This window comes from Melampsora larici-populina (assembly GCF_000204055.1).
Source record: "Melampsora larici-populina 98AG31 unplaced genomic scaffold MELLAscaffold_34, whole genome shotgun sequence".
In the NCBI taxonomy this organism is placed as follows: Eukaryota; Fungi; Basidiomycota; class Pucciniomycetes; order Pucciniales; family Melampsoraceae; genus Melampsora; species Melampsora laricis-populina.
The window spans coordinates 425,391-444,766 of NW_006768798.1; the positions used below are offsets into that span (position 1 = coordinate 425,391).

Sequence of the window (19,376 nt, forward strand, 5' to 3'; positions counted from 1 at the left end):
CTTAACTTCAAGAAACATCCAATCTGGTCGAGCAACTGCATCAATTTTTTCAATAGCCAAACCCAAAGTACAAAGGTTTTTACTTTTGATTTTTACCAATGATAATTTTTATTGTTTTTTTAAAGAATAGTGGGATCAGAGAAGTACATCAACAACTACAACAACCAAAGACCATATGCCAACATTTCTTTTTCAAAGAATAAAACTCCTCAAAACCCCAACCAATCCCTTACACTTTGATATATACAAAGATTAATGATCAACCTGAAAATTTCCATCAAGGACAATACTTTAAATTCCACTCTGATTCTTGATCGAATTCTTGTTCTAATCTAACTTTAACCCTTTCAAGTTCTTCAAGTCTACAAACCTCTTTCCGATTCTTACATTCATCAAAATCTCTCAACAAATTCTCTTGCTCTTCTTGTTCTAATTTTTCAAATCCATTCACTAAATCTCCAGATCCAGCTGCTTCAATTAAGCAAATCAAATCATCTAAAGGAAACCGATTTTGTACTTTACCTCTACTTTTAATCATAAGTAAAATTGATAAAATCCCTACTAAAAGAATTGGTGATAAAGTCACTATTGCTGATCTATGTGAAATTCGATCCCAACCTATTGTGCTGGAATGCCAAAGACCTTCAATAGGTTTTGACATACTTTCTGGAATTATATCGTTTTCAAATACATCTTTTCCAGAGAAAGATACTCTCAAATACTACAATTTGAATGAATGTAACAAAAAAAGATATCAAAAGAAAAGTCAGTTCACTTTTTTTGAAAAGATATGTATCAATCAATGATGTTTTTTTCTTTCCTTTGGATTTAGAATCTTCAACTTACAGAACCAATAAATTCAAGTTGACCTCTAAAATAACTTTCAATAATCTCATTCAACATATTCTCATCAATCTTCCATGAATCAACCTCTACACTCTCCATAATCTTTTGATCAATCGTACCATAAATCGATTTTAATCCATCACCAAATGTATTAGTATAAATATTTTGAGATCCTCTAACTGAATTTACAATTAATCTAAGCACCATGATTGATAAATCTCTTGAGTTTTCTGGTAATGGTAAAACTTCTATTAAACTTTCAAAATTTATATTTCGTTCATATTTCACATTTAGTTTGGTGATGACGGGTCGGATTGAACAAACTCGTGGTTTAAGGTACTTATAACCTTCACCTGTTCCAATAAGACTTAACACTTTATATCACATCAAATTAATCTTCTATCAACAACATTATCTCATCGTCTTTCAGAATCTGGCACTTACAATGATTTCCTGGACTTGCTATCCCATTGAAATTTTGATCTTGACATAAAGCAACCATTACTAATCCTCCACTGCCAGAGTTAGTACTAATAGCCGTCACAACATCCTCAAGATCTAAAAGATTCATCAAATCAGTTTTCGAAAGCATAAAAAAATGGATATCAAATGAGAATTCACCTAATCTATCTCCATTTGGACAAGAAGCATTAAAAGACCATTTATTCAGTGAATAATTCAAAGCTCTAGTCGAATCCGAAACCAAAATCGGACTAGACTGAGTGGTAGCATTAATTAAAGTATGATCATGTATCATACAATCAACTAAACTTGTAAATCCTTGTTGAAGGATCGTATGATTCGAAGGTTGAATTACTTCATTTGATCTAACGTTTTGACCTTTAAGTTTATACCTTATTGGTTTATTTTCAGAAACTGGAATCCCAATCAAGTTTTGTTCGACTGAATTAGTTGTTGGACCGATTTCTGCATCAAATGCACTAACAGGTAAGATACCACCTATCTTGACCATTTAGTTAATTGTGAATCAGTGACATAATCGTTTGTTTTTGAATTTATATAGTACAGCGTACCTGTTGATGAATTGAACATTGCATGATCAAATTCAAGTAATCTTGTGAATTTAAGTCTAGCATATGCCGCTGCCATACCAGCTGAAACTAAGATTGAACTAAAGCTTGTTGGATTATTACTTCTTACTATAAAAAAGAATCATTCAATATCTTACTTCAATTAGATATGTATCTACTTCTGACAGTCATGCTAAGGTGATCAAACTTACAAGATGAAATCATATTTTTGTATGTATCACTGTTTTCCAAGAGCTTAACAAATGATTCTGTTCCAATATCAATCTCTACACCTTCCAATGGTGTACTCACAACAATTGCAGTAGGAGTGATCAAGGTCGCAAAACTACAAAACGAAAAAAAAACCAATACAATCAATGCCATTTTCTTATCATATCAAAATATTTGCAAAAATTCTAGTTACCTTGCTGTGAGAGTTTTTAGTAAAAGTCCAACAAGTAAGGTTAAGATTGTCCAAGTAGGATATTTTCTTCTAAAGATGAATTGTCCTTTTGATATTTCGATCCCAGTAGAAAGTTCAAACAAAGTAGTAGGTCTAGCAAGTCGATGAGCCAAGAAATTAACAACTGCATGAGAAAAAAGACTAATGTTATAATAAAAAAATAACAAAATAAATTAAATCATAGTCAATCAACCAAAGATAAGAAATGTTTTTTGATTGATGATTTTGAAAAAAAACAAAATGACTTACAAAGATGAAAGTCCCGAGAAAGTACTAGAAATCAAAGTCACAATAAAAGTAATGGAACCAGGTGATTTTCTCGCAAATTCAGAAATCCGATCAGGTAATGAGATTTGATAATAAGAAATCGTACAATAAAATCCAATGGGAAATCCAACCAATAAAATTTGACCTAAAACTATGATCCACCACCAATAAACTCTTGGATGTAATGAAGAAAAGGTTTTAAAGTAAGATTGATCTTCTTGATTTCTAGGTATTTTATCTTGATGATTCTGGTCAAGTTTATCAATTCTTTCAGATCCCTTGAATTGGTTTAATTCTAGGATTGGAGTAGATGAATCGAATTGAAAAGTAGATAGATAAAATGAATCAAGAGGTCTAGATTGAACTGAGCTAGAATCGGCTCCATCGTTCAACGTGTTCTGTCTGCTATAGCTAGGTCGAAGCATGATCGTATGTCGTTGAAAAGACAAAGTCAACTGATGAACATATTGGATGGTGAATGCTTTTTGGTAAAGATATGAGATGAGTCCACCCCAAAGTAACCTACACAGCACCTGCAATCGAAAGAAACTTTAAGAATAAAGCGGGCCAAACATTCTCGTATGCGATCATCAAGCTGATCAGTGGGGGAGATTGCTGTGATGGAAGCCATGCTGGTCATATCATGTAAGATGCTGGACATCAACAATGAGATTCTGAATGTATCTCGTCGATCTCATCAACCTTGGCAGATTGTGCAAACATGAGAAAATTGGGATTTCGTGTCGAGGTTTATAAGACACCAAAAATCCACAGGACGAGTCTCGTAGATCCCGAGAGTAAAGCAAAAAAACTTTCCAAGACATACACAGAATCAAGAAGACATGGCAATGCCGGGCCCGTACTTCACTTCGGGATACTGATTATTTCGATCAACTTTCACTTGAATTACAACAATCTACAAATACATCAGATTCACACATTGTAGCATCATCATCATCATCTTACCATCAGTCTACAAGATACCTAAAAATTCATTCAAGACTTCAATCTTTTAGAAATCTCAAACTCTGGATTTGAGCTTTTAACTCTTCCAATCCCACCTTCCAAGACCTTATCTAATCTTAACCAAAGCTTTTCAAGCTTAGCACCTTGTCTATCCATCGCCCATAATGTCAATCCTAACTCACTATATCCCAAAAAGAAGTGTGTCAAAGATTATATACCTTGCTTTAGTTTGATATCTTCAATCTACTCATTATGTGTAAGATAGTTTATATGAGAGAAAAACCAACTTACTTTAAACCTTGAAAATTAAGAATACCCTCATGAATCGGAAACCTAAATTGAGGTCCAAGATCCGAAACATACCTACCCATATTCCATCCATTAATCCAAAACTCTACTCTATATCTACCCTTTCCCTTTCCACCTACATCACCAAACACTTTTCCAAAATTTAAACTTATCATCATATCATAACCTTTTGGTAGATCTAACTTAATTTCAGTATGATAAAATCCGATACCTGCTTGATTCATTCCATTCTTGATGGGTGATGATTTGATCCATTCTGAACTGTTTCGAAGTGGATAATTAGGAAGATGCCATCCTGATCTCTGTAAATTGTTGATCAACATCAGTCGTGTTTCTTGTTAGCTTTCTTCCCCTTAGCACAATGTACTCACGATCCCAAAGAAACCATTTTCATTCATGATACCACGATCAGGGTCCGGTAACCTAAACCATACGTCATCCCAATTCTAAAAGTCATGAGGAGTGTATCTTTGTGCATTTCGAATCTCGATTACGTACCAATAAAATCCTCCTAGTTGACCTTGAAGTTTCCATTGAATCTCGTCAACTTGATTCTCATCTACATTTTCGAACCGATAACCCAGTATACCTCTAGGATGTTTAACCGTATCAGAAAACCCTATAAGCAAAATCAATAATAAAATTCAAATCATACATTCAAATCAAGTGACTTATTCAAATAGAAATCCTAACCTCCTTCAGTTTGATCCATACCCATCGAATCTTGAACAATCGTAATAACATTATGTCCACATTCTTTAATCGAATTCCGCGGGAAGATATATACATCTTCGGTGACGTTTGAATCCTGTCAAAGAAAGATTAAAGTATAATAAGAAACAAGATTAACCCTCATCAATCGTGATGGTTCATTTTTGAATTTCAAGTGTTAACTAAAAACTAACCATCGCAACTGATGTGTTTATCAAAACATCATTGATCCAAACTGATGCAGCAAATGAACTACCACCAGACATAGTCAACCTAATCCCAAACGAATCTTGATTCATCAATCTAAGTTGAGTTGGAATAGAATTGCAAACACTATTAAAGTGTCCTCGCCATACAATCCCACCATTACAGCTATCAAAAACCAATCAAAATCCGTCAATACCATTCAAAAAGATAGCATAATGGTAACATCAAAAACATAATTCAACTTACAATCCATAGTCACATGCGTAAAGGTAATACTATCAAAACCAAAAACATCCAAACCAATTAACCTATCAAATCTCACAAGTAGAACTCAAAAAGAAAACTCTAACTTACCTTTCCATAAAGTTTTTTATAAGGACTAACCGTCAGCTCATGATCAGCATTTACCCAATCATCATCACTAAACCCTTCATTTAATTCAGGTAAACTATCTCGATAGTTCCATTGAAGATTCCCAAGATCAAGATAATCATTAACTTGTTTGAAATCAGTTGTTTGACTCTTTATCATCTTTTGATGAAATTCATTGGGATGTAAATCAAATCTTAAAAACCCTTGTCTAGATTTAATTACCTTTCGGATTAGTTTTCCATTCCAAGAAACGTTTTGGATCTTCAATCCTCCTATATAAGCTGATACCCCAGTCTTTTGGCCTTCAATCACATCTCCCCATATACATAAAGTGGATTTTCCACTAGCTAGATCAATCGAAGCATTTCGAACCAAGTATGGACCCCAAATAAGTAAACTATCTTTCACCACCCCAGTCGAAGGATTTGAATCAAGTATCGGATTCCAAACTTGTCCAGCAGTCTCTTCCGAAGTTAAAATCACAGCACTTTTTGGGGTTTGTATAGAGACGATTTCCTCGGGTTGATCCACTGACCAATTGATATTCAAATATTCTTCATCACTTTTTTGAAGTGTCACATTAGGATTTTCATCAGCCCATCTTGATATCGATAGACCGGAGTTGTACCCAGGAAGTTTGAGTACACTAGTCTGGTTATTTGCAGTAGACTTGGCTTGTTCTTCATTCTGATGATCGGAGAATAGGTAAAGTACTATATGTCCACCTATATGAGCTGAAAGCAAAACATTCGATGTGGTATATAGTAATTTGATTTGTAAATCGTCATTCGAAGCTAAACTTGAAGCAGTACGTGTAGTATAATCGGTCACTAAGATCTTCGACCGTCGGGGTCGTAAGACGATTGTTGGGAGTAGAATAGGACCAACAGATGTCAAAACGCTCAAAGTACAAACTGTTAACTGGCTATGTAAGATCAAATTTTCGTATTAGACTTGACTTGGGAAAATCAGCGAGAAAAGAGTTTGAGATATCACTCACTTTGAGGTTGAATCAGTAGCTCGTAAAATATAAAAAGCAGCACCAGTTTCCCTATTCCTTAATTCGGTCACAAATCCTGACTGGTGATGACCTATACAATAAGTTTTCTTATGTGAATTACTAATCAGATCAGTCTTGTAAAAATCTTGAGATGATCTTAAAAATAAACTCTGTCTCTTTAATTCAATATATTTTTCATTTAATGTTCTATCTTCTGAAATAGGTGCACCATAATCATCTTAGGATATTAAAATAAGAAATAAGTTAATCAGATCGTCAATGGATATACCTACGAAGTGTAAAAGATTCGGTATCAAGACTCACAGCTTGTATAGACTCCTGGAAATGGCAAGTATCCCCAAGAAGTACCTCCATAGACCATCTAATGAAGGACAAGAAATTCATCTCAGCTGAAGCAAGAAGTTTACTCATGGATCATGAAGAGAGACTGACGTAATAATTGATCATCTTGGCATTTGCAGCCAAATTATTAAGGTTAAAAACCGATTCAAAATCACTACCAGTCAACTCTTGACATTTCTCATACCCAGCCGCATGAGGTCCCCAAGGATCAAATGCACCAGCTTGAAATCTAAAAAAAAGACATGCCCATCAGGATCCAAAACTAATAATATTTCATCTCAAGATCTAGGATGAAAGTCAACATACTCTGGTATATAAAGAGGTGAATTTAATTGGAACATCGTTTCAAGATCAGATTGATATCGGGCGTAAGAATCTATCACAGGTTTCCAATCTGATGGATTTGAACAATTAAATGATTGAGGATAAGAATCAAATCCATCTGAAATGGGATTCAAAGAAGAAAGATCAAGAAGATGAGCAACAAGAGTGAATGAGTCATGAGTTCATCAAAGAAGTAGTCATGAAAAAAGTATCACTTACATATATCTACTGATCCAGTACCACGCACAAAGTTTTCATCCATACCTGCATCATTGAAGGTCAAAGGTACGTACTATTGAGAGATGAGTGAGTTTGAATTGGTGAAACTTCCAAAAGAATTACAAAGAACTTACAATCCCATTCTCTTTCAAACTTTGCTCAAGATCGTTCATATACCCATCTTTTCCATTAGGTTGTCCTTGAAAAGAATGAGCATCACTCAAATATCTAATCATCCTCTGATTTGGTCAATTCAAAAGAATGAGAAAAAGATGAATGAAGATATGATGATCCTTACTCATTTTCAATTTGTACAGCAAGAACCGTTCCATTAGGTTTTCCAATCTGATTAGGTTCAATCAGTTCAGCTAATTCGATCCAATATTGTCGCCATGCTTCATCAAACTCAGAAGCGTTGGTACGAAGTGAACAATTAAGTTGAGTGACCCAACCCGGAATCCCACCGGCTAAATTTGGCATCAAAATCGAAACTATCTGATTAGATACGTATTTGGCTTTTGACAAACTTCAGTAATCCCTCACCTGTAGTCTCGGCTATAATGAGTCATTTGACGACCAAACCAAGATCAGAAATCGATTGATATCCAAAAACACTCGACCAATCAACCAAAACTCACATACCATTTATATAAGGACCTGGACGTACGATCACCCAAAGACCCATCTTTTTGGCACCATCGAAAATCGGTTGGAGAGATCTAAATCCACTCCAATCGGTTCTTCCTTTGATCGGATTGACCAATCCCCTAGGTACATTTAACATCATTGATCATCAAAACCAAAGTATTAGTAAAAATCCTTGGAAAAGAAAAAAGTTTAAAAAATGATCACGAATCACAGACCAATGAACTACAAAAATCGAATCAATTTCAAAAGATTAGTTTGTGTCGGTACTTATAATCCAGAAACAAACTAAACAAAGAAAGTGATTGGATGTACAACTTACCATAAATTGAAATAGTATTCAAACCAAGAGCCTTGAATTTTTGTAAAATATCATCCCAAAGTTCAACACATGGAAGTCTCCAAGTATGAAATTCACCTATAAAAATCAATTCCCAAATCCAAATCCCAAATCCACGACCAAATCCAAATCCAGGACCGAATCCAAATCCAGGAGCAAAACAAAATGTGTAAGTTATTCTGTTCTTTTCCCAAAAAGTAAGAAGATCATCTATATTACAAAAAAAATCTATTATACATACCGGATTGAATAAAAACCCTTTCTTGATCAATTAATAAAGAATATTTATCCCAAGATATCTTTATATTCGATTTTGTTTCATTTCTTTCAATTTGATTTTGAATTCGATTTCGATCTTTAATTCGATGTTGACCTTGATTTTGCTCTTGATTTTGATTTTCAATTCGATTTGTATTTTCAATTCGATTTTGATTTTGATAAGTTAAAGAAGCCAAAGAAGTCGAAATCAAGTAAACCAATAAACCCAAAACCAAAACCCAATGATATTCCAACACTTCAAATTTTACTCTAACTTTTGGTTTAACATTTGGATTTAATTTTGAATCAGAATTGAACTTCATAATTATAAGCTTCCCCAAACCTTTTCAATCAAAACTTCTTAATTTTTCTTCTTAAAACTCAAGACTGTAAAATGTAAGATAGTAAACTGAAGAATTAACAAAAACCAACTTCAACTTTTTTAATTCATTGTTCTTGATTCATTGCTCTTGATTTTTGATTCTTGATTCTTGATTCTTGAACATGATCGGGAGTTTCATGTAACTTCAGTCTTCAAGTGGTGTGAACCGATCAAAAGTCTAAAAAACTCGAGGAATCAGTCGGGTCGGATATCTTCGGGGTCTGTCAACATTTTTTCTATGACGTCATTTACCAATAACTGAGTCTACCATTGAGTCTCCCAAAACCATTCAGCATCAGAAACTTTAAATAACAAACTCTCAATTTTAGTCAGTAAACATCAAAGAATAAAAAACCATAAACTTCTCTGTGATCTCTACATTTTGTCCCAAGAAAAAGTTCCAGATCCTGCAATGAAAACATACATCTTGCAACTGATCAAAAGAAAATCATCTTTTGATTGATTGGAATCAGTTTAAAATCCTACAACAACTTCAATATATTCACAAAAATCATCAATCAAATACAACAAGGATTTCATATATCAAATTACATTTTTTCATCAACTCAACTCATCTCAAAAACCAAAAACTCAAAAACCAAAAAAACCAACTCCAAAATATCTATAAAACAACAACACCAAACCAAAAAAAAAGACAAGTCAAACCAAAAATCAAGTCAAATACATTTCCCATTTCTTTCTACCCACATCCTTCCCCACAAACCTAAACCTAACGAGCGCAACTTCCCCAAACCCTTCCTGAACCAAAGGAGTTTCGAACCGTTTCAAGTACGACCCAAACGCCAAACCCGGCAAAAGATGTCTTCTATTACCTTCTGCATCTTTTTCTCCATAAAAAGCTCTGTAAACATTATTATGAAGTGATAAATCGATTGAAGAATCGAAATGAATGCATCTGATTGAACATCCTAGGTCTTGTGATAACTTAATGTATTGGTGTCGAGTCGATTCACTTGGGTTCGTGTTATCTATTACACATGATTTGGAACATTGGATGGATTCTTTAACTGATTTTAAACATTTCTCAAACGTTTTTAATTTATCTTGGTTCTATACAAACAAAAACACTTTAGAAAAATGTTACAAAACTCTGGTAAGGTTTATGACTTACTATATGTTCATATCCTTTAGGTTCGAAATGAGTTTTATAAAATTGACTTTTTCCTATCGCTGGAGGTCCCACAAACAAAACGATTTCGAGTTTTTTAGGAATCTCATTTGACTGCAACTTTTTTACATTTTCTAAAGAACTTGAAATTGGTTCATAAGCTATAATAGATGTTTCGGGAATCCAAGCAGGTTCTAAGAAGAAAAAACAAATTGTTAAGATGAGTAACTGATGAAAGAGAAAGTCAACTTACGATCATGATCATATTTAGTTGGATCGAATCCTTTCAACACATAATCTTGACGTTTAGATTGGTTTAAGAAAAACTCCTCGGGTGTACTTTGGTTTATTTCAAATTCAAAAACAATTAGACTTGATTCAAAGATCACCTTGAGGAAAAACTCAGTGACTTACAAGAATGGAATGTCAAGATTTAATGCCCATTTACGATCTGTATCACTAAAATCGGCTTTGATTGAACCACGACTTGGTCTTCCAGCAGCATCACCTACATAAAAAGATTGTTCTTTATCTATTTAAAAAAATCCAAACAAATTAGGTTTATTAGTTTCTATTAAAGGTCTTCGTTTGATTAATGGTTTCTTCATTTACCTGGTTCTAAATTCCCATTCCAATTCTTTATAAACTCTTCCCAGATACCAGTACGTGGCTAAAGTGAAAAAGAGTTATCAGTAAGTTGGTATAAATCAGTTTAATGGAGAAAAAATGAACAAGTTTACTTTTCGATAAACATCATCTTTACGTGCCGCAAAGATCCGAAAAGGAACATTCAACTTTACCCCCTCCCCCCAAAAGATTCCCATCATAAGTCATCCAAAACAAAATCAAGATCAGAAGAGATGATCAGGAATGAAACTTACAGCTTTAGCCAACTTTGGTAACTTTTGATCAAACTCAGCAGATTGTTTGGCATTGGTTTTTTGGTTACTGATCAACAGAATCGTATATCCATCTTGATTTAATTGATGTAATTTTTTTGGTATGATGGGGTTCCAGAGTTTCCAATCATCTGAATTACGTGGGAATGTGTTACCTGATTTGGTGGTGATTAGTGTAGAATCCTTTTGTGTTAGAAAAATCGAATTTATGGGAATCAGTTTGACGGTTTTTTGGGTGTTTGGTCAAGGGTTTATGTAGGTCAAAAGAAGAGAGGAGGAGAAGAAAAAGAATGGTTTACGAGATCAAAGGCTGCGATTTTTTGGGTTGGGATTGGGTTTCCGTATGTACCATGAATACAAGACTCATTTATGATTGATAACCATTGAAAGTTAAGTTGATGTTTTTGAAAAATAGGTGCAAGTGGTGTAAGTTTCCCTGAAAAAACACCAAAGAAATATGGAAAAAGAAAGAAATCGAGATTGGTGATTAGTTTGGGTTCTTTGAAGGATTAGAAGATTTAGAGATAGATAGAGCTGGACATACTGTCTTTTTGATCAGGTGGTGAAGTACGTTTACGTTTGGTGGTGGTTGAGTTTGGTGTGCTTACTGTAGATAGAATCAGAGGAGTTGATTGGTTTTGGTTAGTAGGCTAATGGATGGTGATGGTGATGGTGATGAACTTACAATGTGATTGCTGAAGTGACATTCTTGCAGAAGATTGCTTGAGAGGATATCTTGAAGTGAAGTTGTAGAGTGAAGACTGCATACATACGTCATCAGGGTGGTGTTTGACTGTTTACCAAGTGTTATATCTCAAACTTACTGACTGACTTAACACTTCCAATCATGAATGACTCATTCGATTTGATTGAAGTCAGATTACCAAATCAAAATCAACCCAAACCAAATCTAATTCATCTTCAACATCTCATCAACTCTTGTATTCATCCATCAATCCATTCTAGAACAATCTCATTAAACTCAGACATTCAATCACCACCACCGCCATTCATACTTTGCGAAGATAGCGAATCAGATCATGAAGTCGATTCGGTTTCTTCTTCTGATTCATCCTATGATTTGGGTGAAGGAGCACTAGAACATTGTATTTCTCCAGTTCAGTTTCTTTTCAAACCATACATTCCAATCTGATTCTTGAAAGAAAAGAAATTAATGAACAGGATCGGTTGATTTGATCTTTCTGATTAGCCGTACAGAACACCTATCAGGAATCTCGATGATGATTATGATCATTCACCTTCAAATCTTCTAAATCATTCTCAATCAAGTATACCACCATGGCCAAAGTATCAACCATTACCATGTACCGATCAATCCATTCCATACGATCTTAAATCTCTTTCTTCTTCTTATTCACTTTCTCGTGGGTTTTGGTTCATTCCGGTTCACAAACACGAATCGAATTCGTTGGATTTTTATTCGATTTATCATCGTCAAATCAGTTTACCTTATTGGACTGATCATCGGATCTCTTCTTCTGATCGGACGCTCAAATCGGATTCTAAGTCGATTGTTTGGGATCCGTATCGGTTGAAGTTGGTTTGGAAATTGATGGGTACACTTGGTGAACAACAGAAATTAGGAAACGTGGTCACTTTAGCTATGTACATTTATCATCAGTTTCATAAATCTTGATTTCTTTGATTTTCGGGTTTTTGATGGTTTTGGTATTTGGATTTATAGAGTAGCATCACATCTCAATTCACTCAAACCAAGACCATCAAATCCCCAATCCTCAACCTCAACAACTGAACCCGATCTCTTTGGTGATCATTTACGAATTTGGTGTGATGTGAAATCATCATTACTAGTACGAAGGTTTCTTTCAGATATCAGTTTAAAGATGGCCATCCGAACCCATGTTTTGAATCCATCTGATCCATCTCATCAAGATTTCTTGGATCATCTTCAGCATGGGAAATGGTTAAAGAATTGTGTGTTTATGTGGTTTGATCAGTTTGGGATTCCTCGTGGTTATTCATGAGTTTGGTTGAAGAAGAATTGGAGTTTTGGAGTTTTTTGTTTATGAAGTGAGGATGTTTGATTGGATTTGAATGGATTTATTGTACAAATGTCAGATTTACATTTTTTACATTTTTCTTTATGGTCTGCTGGCTTTAGGAAACAATTGGGTTTCTCAAACCTTGAGTTTTCAAGGATGATTATTTCTTTCAAGATGATCAAACCTGGTTATCTTTCAACATTGAAGAATATTAAACTTCATGACTGATTTGTACAATTTAACTCAAAATCCATTGTCTGGGCTCTAGCAAGGCTGCCACTATACTAGACTATACTATACTATACTGCACTAGACTATACTGGACATGAAATATACTTGGTATATTTGGAATGTATTGCAGTACATTCAGAAACTTGTATAGGTGTCTACTGGGTATATTTTTGAGTATATGTACATCCATATTCATGATTGATGAACATTTGAAAAAAAAACTTTATGAATAAACACAGTAAATTGTGAATACAGGTACAGCAAAGATCATGAATCACCACAGTTTTGCTGTGATCAATCAAATAGATTTTTCAAAACATTTTAAAAGTTTTTTTTTTCTAGTGTTCATCAATCATGAATAGTATATGGCTGTAGTATATGTCCAAATATACTGGCATAATTCTTGTAATTCTCAGTATAGTATGGTTGAAATATATTATACCAATAGTATGATATACCATGTATACTGGTGGCAGCCTTGGCTCTAGTGAAATTATCTTGATGGGTTATGAAAGAAATGTTTGATGTTTGTTCTTCTTCTTTGTAATCAGGATGAGAGATTTATGGTCTTGATTAACTAAAGTTCTTTGATAGGTATATTAAAGTAGAGATCATGATGATGAAGTCTGTAAACTAAAAATGATCAAAAGAAATAAAAATTTGAAAATCTGGATTGGCTTGGAGGTACAGAAGAATAGAACCAATCCATTCACCAATGCTAGCCAAATGGTTCTATGGATAATTGGCCTATAGCTTTCCAGTCTTGTGGGCACCTGTCCAGTGGGTGAGATGTGGGCAGAAGTGGATGTCAGCCCTGAGCCCTGTGTACAGGACCACGGACTAACAAACACACATGTAAATATATGTAATACGTATGTAATTATACAAAACTTGTCTAAAACCATAAGAATTACAACTCATGGCTCAGTTTCAAGAGTCACTTAAGTAACAAGACTTACTAGGACTTAACTAGTAATAGTAAACCTAACCCAAACCTAACCCAAACCTAACTCAAAGAAAAGCAAACCTAAGCGCCAACCACAAGTTGACGCCTAGATCTGGAATATATAAACTCTTCTTCTTCCCACTCTAGAAGAAGAACCAACTGATTATCATTCCACAATTCTACATCACAACTTACTTGATTCTTACCAAGAATATTGAGTATAGTGATTTTATTGTACTTGATCTTATAGTTCTACAACCTTCCTCAAGCCCTTGTGAGCTTTAAAGTGGTGGTTCTAAACTAGTGGGACTATATAGTTATAGAACCAAGCTTTAGAATTGCATAGGATACCTCCTGAGTTGAGTGTAAAGTATCCGGTGGAACCTTTGAGCAATCAGAGTGTAAAGTTCTGCAGGCTCTATCCCCAACAGAGCTCTTGAGTAAGCTCCTTTGAAGGATTACTCAGCCATCCCACTGGCTTTAAACCCTCTTCTTAGAGGTCAACTAACTGAAGTCTTTACTTGTTTATACCAAGTAAAGACTTTGTTAATCCTTATTCCACCCTTACTTCACCTTTTTTAGTGAAGAGTCAGCCAAAAAGTAGCTGACCCCTCACAACTTGGGGGCCTCATCCGGTTTTTGTTCCTACAGACCTCTTTCTGTCCAGTCTCATTTTGTTTTACTTTACTTCTCTTTTAATACAAAAAATATCTATTTCTTTTCCTTCAAATTCTAGAATTTCCATTTTTTCTTTCCTCTTATTTTTTTAAGATCACATTTAATTGTGATCACAAGTATTTCCTCAGTTTGTAGATTCAATATACTAAAGTGTTGTTCAACTGTAATTGAAATATTCACAATTCTTCTTCAGAAGAGTCTACTCAATTACATTAAAAGACACCCCATTTTTTTCAATTAAGTGTGATATTTCATGTACACACTGAGAAAAGAGAATTAACAAGCTATTACATACATATATAGCATCATTTATACTACTTGTCTTTTAGTATTTGTGCTACATATATATTATTGTCTGTGTGCAACAGTAATTCCACATTGTGTTGAATTATTTGACAAAAATAGTGGACAGAGCACGTGTGTAGTTTATTACACAGCGTGTCAAGGAAGTGTAGTGTAATTTACATATACTCAACATTTCCATTCTCATAAATTTCAACGTCAAATTCTATAAGCATATTAGCCTTATAGAACTGTCAAGAGTTGACAGATTCGATCACCTGTCACATTTTCCTCGGAGCCGGGTAATTTTCTTTAGTCCTGCTCCTTGATCATATTGATACAGGGACCTCTACAAACCTCTACCCTCGGAAATCACCCCACATCATCATAATCCAAACGATCACGACATTCGGACTGATATCTCTCAAACAACATCAACTTTCGAAGACTATTGTCAGTGTTGCTTGGTCCACGCGTTGTTGGCTTCCCGCTACGAACGCCAGGACCATTCGTCCTGCATTAAGATAATTCAATTCCAATCAAATCATCAAAATTGCGACGTCGACCACCTTCATAAATACCTTTGCCATTATCAAACACACGAATTCAATACTGAAAACAAATTATTGCATCTTCTTTTCTCAATACTGGAAAGCTCTGATAAAGAAAAAGTGAAGTAAGTTAAACCAACTTACTATTTTGTTCTATCTTGTTCTATTTTTTTTCTTTTCTCATTATTGAAAAGCCTTAACATTTGGTTTGAATCACGTTATTATTAGTGACTTCATTCGTTCTGGAAGCTTCCACTCAACCACACCAAACAATACGATCAGAAGTTATAAAAACCTACCGAAGTTCTCCTCTAAACGATTCCTTCCTCAGACGATTTCAGCTCTTTAATCGTATTGCAATTATCAAACTCTTGTTAGTATTTCCCCACTCGCCCTATTACCATTTTGTAGATTGTCATATTCAGTTTATTATCTCTTCATTTTTCGATCACTTTATTCTTTAGATCACAGTTCCTACAAGCCACCAAGCGAAAAGCATTAGCGTTTACAAAGTCGGTGGTTATTATAGTTTTTTATTGTAATTTAATTCGCTCAAACTTGTTAGATCAGAGTCTGATCTCGCATTTGATTCTTTCTCTTCTCTGTTACCTATTTTCGAACCGTCCTCTCATTTTTTTCTTCAAGTGGATCCATTAGAGTGCAACGATCAATCTTCGTTTCGAGATCTAGCGAATCGAATCCAAGACGTTGCAAGCGAAGTCGGGACCTATTCACCTTGCAGTACCCCGGCTATCAATGGTACCATCGCATCAATTGACGGGCAATCAGTTGTATCGGAAACCACACCGTTACCATCTCGATTCCAGCCAGAAGCGACCAATACACCAACACCATCAGGTAACATTCTTGATTACATTCAAGACCCAGGTGATTTCTTTTGAAGTTTTGTTATATAGCTTCTATTCACATAAACTCTTTAATAACATATCTTTCACTGTTGATTCCGAACTTATAGACCAGATCAAGGCAGTCAACCACTTGGAAAGTCAAAGTAAGCAGCCCTTGCTTTGAGAAGTTTTTTTTTAATCTATTTCTGGTTTCTAATTCAAAGATTTGTCTTTATCATGTCTGCTCGACCTCGGACTCGTAGTGAATCAAGGAAACGAGCTAGTACAACCGACCTTGCAAGTGACCAACGAAGCGAGGCCGGTGAGTCAACCGATCGCCCAGGAGGACCAAGCCATGCCAGTGGATCAACCGGGCGGGGGAGACCGCGGACCAGAGGTAAGAAAGTCCTCCCTATTACATCAACACCTATCAGATCAGCAACTGATCCGTTGATTGCAGGTGAACCAGGCCCATCAACCAGTACCTCAGCAGATCGACCCAGAGGTGACCTACCTATGGACTTTGCTGAACGCACAATACGTGCGTTGGGAAGGGGCCAGGGAGTTAGGGAAGGATCACCCCAACGCCAAGAAGATGTGTAAGAACGCCATCTTCGAGGCTCGAAGGATCTGGAAGCAACTGATGTTTCAATTCAGGTACCCAGACGAAACAATCCACAACCATATCACGAGATGGTTTCGACCGGGCACAACCTCATGGAGACCGTTCTGGATCGATCCGTTCGACTTCAGGGTCTTGCCAGAGGATCAAGTTTGCATGCCTCAACCTCAAACGAACCATCCCAAGCAGTTCAACAAGAGAACTACCAACGGTCGATCCAATCAATGGGACAACAACCGCAAGAAGAAGTCCTCGATTTCGACCTCCAAAGCCGTAGTGAAAGCCCAAGTAGCCATGGGTCAGTACCTCATTCGTCAAGAGACTTGGGAGCGTTTCAGACGGGGTCATCAAGGCAACTGACTCTAGAGGATGAACGGTTAGTTCACCTTTTTCATTCTATTCTTCATCATGAATTGATTCAACCATGGACTAATCAGATTATATCCACTTTGCACCCTGTAGTCCATAGGTCGTCTAAAGATAAAGAACAACTAGCTTATTTCAGTGAATGTGTTAAGAAGATGCATGAGAATATTAAAGTTGTTCATGGTAAACTTGGATTTGGTTTAAATAATTACAATTCAATCTTGTCAGACCTTGTCCACCATCTTGAAATACAACACAATGAATTGATCAGTGAAAACCAAAAGTGCCACAGTGGGTTGATTGAGTTATTGGATATTAAAAAGATCCCTTTAGACAAAGAATCTCTAAAAGAGATGAGTGATTTAGTGAGTAATAGAGTACAGAAATTACTCAAAGAAAAAATTGAGTCTACTCTACAAAATAATAATACCTTGAGTGTAAAACAAGAACCTTACAATTTTGAAAAGAATTTAGACGCAAAACTTGATCAGAAATTTGATCAACTCTTTGAAAACTTGAGCAATAAATTAGAAGCAGGTATTACAAACAAAGATCTGCTTACGCAACAATTGCAAGCTGAAAGAATTTTACATTCCAGGTTGGATTCTTTAGAAAATTTCCTTAAAGATATGGATCATGAGGGACGGATTCAAAGAGAAAAGATTTTATCTGAAGTTATACAGATCAAAGAAACTATTGCGGCAAGTCCGTGTGTAGAAAAAATACAACCTGAAGTAGTAAAGCCACTGCCCCTTAGGGACTTTGGAAGAGAAAGTCTTTTAAGAAAAGACATTGAAATGACTGTTTCACCAGCACCTGGGAAGAATCCTGAGGATGTAAGACACTTACTCAGTGATCTTAAAGAACAGATTGCAGCCCTTGAGCGTGGAGGGAAAGAACAATCAGTAGTGGTTAGAGAAAACAATGACGCACTTGAGTACAAAGAAGCAGTTAGTAAAGCGTTACGCAGAGACTGGCCTAAAGATTGGCCAACTTTTGATGGTGAGGGTGAATACAATCACCATGAATTTATTGATTGGGTTGACAGAACATCCAAAACTATGCAAATACCTGATGAACTTATAGTAGCCAAACTGGGCATTGTGTTCCAAGGTGTAGCCCGACAATGGTTCATAGATTTGGCCAAAGACGAAGATCTTCGGACTTGGACGGAATGGAAAGCAGCCATGCATGAAAGATTTGGTAACCAAGCATGGAAGAACAAAATGCAAAAATTATACATGGCTGACCACTTTATACCACGGTCAAACGTGGACTGTGTTAAGTGGGCAAATAAACAAAAGCAGAGAGTACAGGCCTTCCTGCCTACAGCAACACAAGAGGAACTTGTTGAAAAAGTTATGTGGCAGTTACCAGGTAACATGCGAATTTTTGTCACGAGCAAACTCAAGGAGCCAGCCAGATGGACTGACTTTTTATTAGCTTTGGAGGACATTTGCAAGACACTGTCAGAAAGAAGGAATACACAAGTGGTAAACAAGGGTAGACCCTTCATTCCACGGACAGCAGAGCCTCCAACCAACAGCAGTGCAAAAGCAACTGTTGGATCAACTGATAAGAAAAGCAGTAAAGCATGTCACACATGTGGGAGTACAGATCCTACACATGTGTGGAAAACCTGTAAAGGCAAAAACAGAGCTATAAATGAGGTTGATGCAACAGAGGAGACACATGATCAAGACATTGCGGAAGTAGGCATGGAGTTTGTTGAATATGTTAGTGATGAAGAAGATATCTTTGGGTTACTACAGGACGGAGAAGTGGAAGTCATTGAAAGTAATTTTTGCACTGACATAGATATTTCTCAGTTACAAGCGGAAGCAGACATGCCCATAATTGGCCATACTAAAGACGGTATACAACACATCTCAGATTCTAAGTTGCTCAAATCAAAACCATCAGCAGGCAGAGCTCACACATTAGGCTTCCATAGTCTTACAAGAGTGATTGTCGAAGGTGTAGAAGCGGAGATGCTTTTGGACAGCGGAGCATCTTGTTCTGTGGTGGGGAGCATTTATTTGGGCACCATTGTTCTGATTGGAAACACAAACTTATGCCATGTAATGATAACATGAA

General features: G+C 35.8%; 4 protein-coding genes across 4 annotated transcripts; 1 reads left to right on the forward strand and 3 right to left on the reverse strand.

Annotated features, from left to right (window-relative positions):
* Positions 1-277: 277 nt before the first annotated feature.
* MELLADRAFT_109108 (uncharacterized protein) lies at positions 278-3,032 on the reverse strand (the record flags this gene model as incomplete). Its single annotated transcript, XM_007413079.1, has 7 exons — positions 278-721; positions 847-1,199; positions 1,291-1,806; positions 1,881-2,006; positions 2,090-2,223; positions 2,302-2,481; positions 2,590-3,032. The coding sequence occupies 7 exons, from the start codon at positions 3,030-3,032 to the stop codon at positions 278-280; spliced, it is 2,196 nt and encodes a 731-aa protein (XP_007413141.1).
* Positions 3,033-3,603: 571 nt separating this feature from the next.
* On the reverse strand, positions 3,604-8,302 carry MELLADRAFT_89990 (family 35 glycoside hydrolase; the record flags this gene model as incomplete). The annotated part of the gene is made up of 20 exons (XM_007413078.1): positions 3,604-3,754; positions 3,865-4,184; positions 4,254-4,305; positions 4,381-4,501; positions 4,576-4,690; positions 4,788-4,965; positions 5,047-5,075; positions 5,155-6,097; positions 6,173-6,410; positions 6,497-6,554; positions 6,626-6,764; positions 6,842-6,977; positions 7,079-7,151; positions 7,213-7,315; positions 7,377-7,545; positions 7,622-7,633; positions 7,721-7,845; positions 7,942-7,948; positions 8,046-8,242; positions 8,283-8,302. 20 exons carry the CDS (start codon positions 8,300-8,302, stop codon positions 3,604-3,606), a joined length of 3,186 nt encoding a protein of 1,061 aa, XP_007413140.1.
* A 1,073-nt stretch (positions 8,303-9,375) lies between these two features.
* MELLADRAFT_89991 (uncharacterized protein) lies at positions 9,376-11,438 on the reverse strand (the record flags this gene model as incomplete). Its single annotated transcript, XM_007413077.1, has 10 exons — positions 9,376-9,774; positions 9,836-10,026; positions 10,086-10,171; positions 10,247-10,364; positions 10,445-10,502; positions 10,573-10,626; positions 10,714-10,914; positions 11,031-11,167; positions 11,276-11,338; positions 11,417-11,438. The coding sequence occupies 10 exons, from the start codon at positions 11,436-11,438 to the stop codon at positions 9,376-9,378; spliced, it is 1,329 nt and encodes a 442-aa protein (XP_007413139.1).
* Positions 11,439-11,578: 140 nt separating this feature from the next.
* MELLADRAFT_109110 (uncharacterized protein) lies at positions 11,579-12,737 on the forward strand (the record flags this gene model as incomplete). Its single annotated transcript, XM_007412983.1, has 3 exons — positions 11,579-11,848; positions 11,942-12,357; positions 12,437-12,737. The coding sequence occupies 3 exons, from the start codon at positions 11,579-11,581 to the stop codon at positions 12,735-12,737; spliced, it is 987 nt and encodes a 328-aa protein (XP_007413045.1).
* Between the last annotated feature and the right edge of the window lie 6,639 nt (positions 12,738-19,376).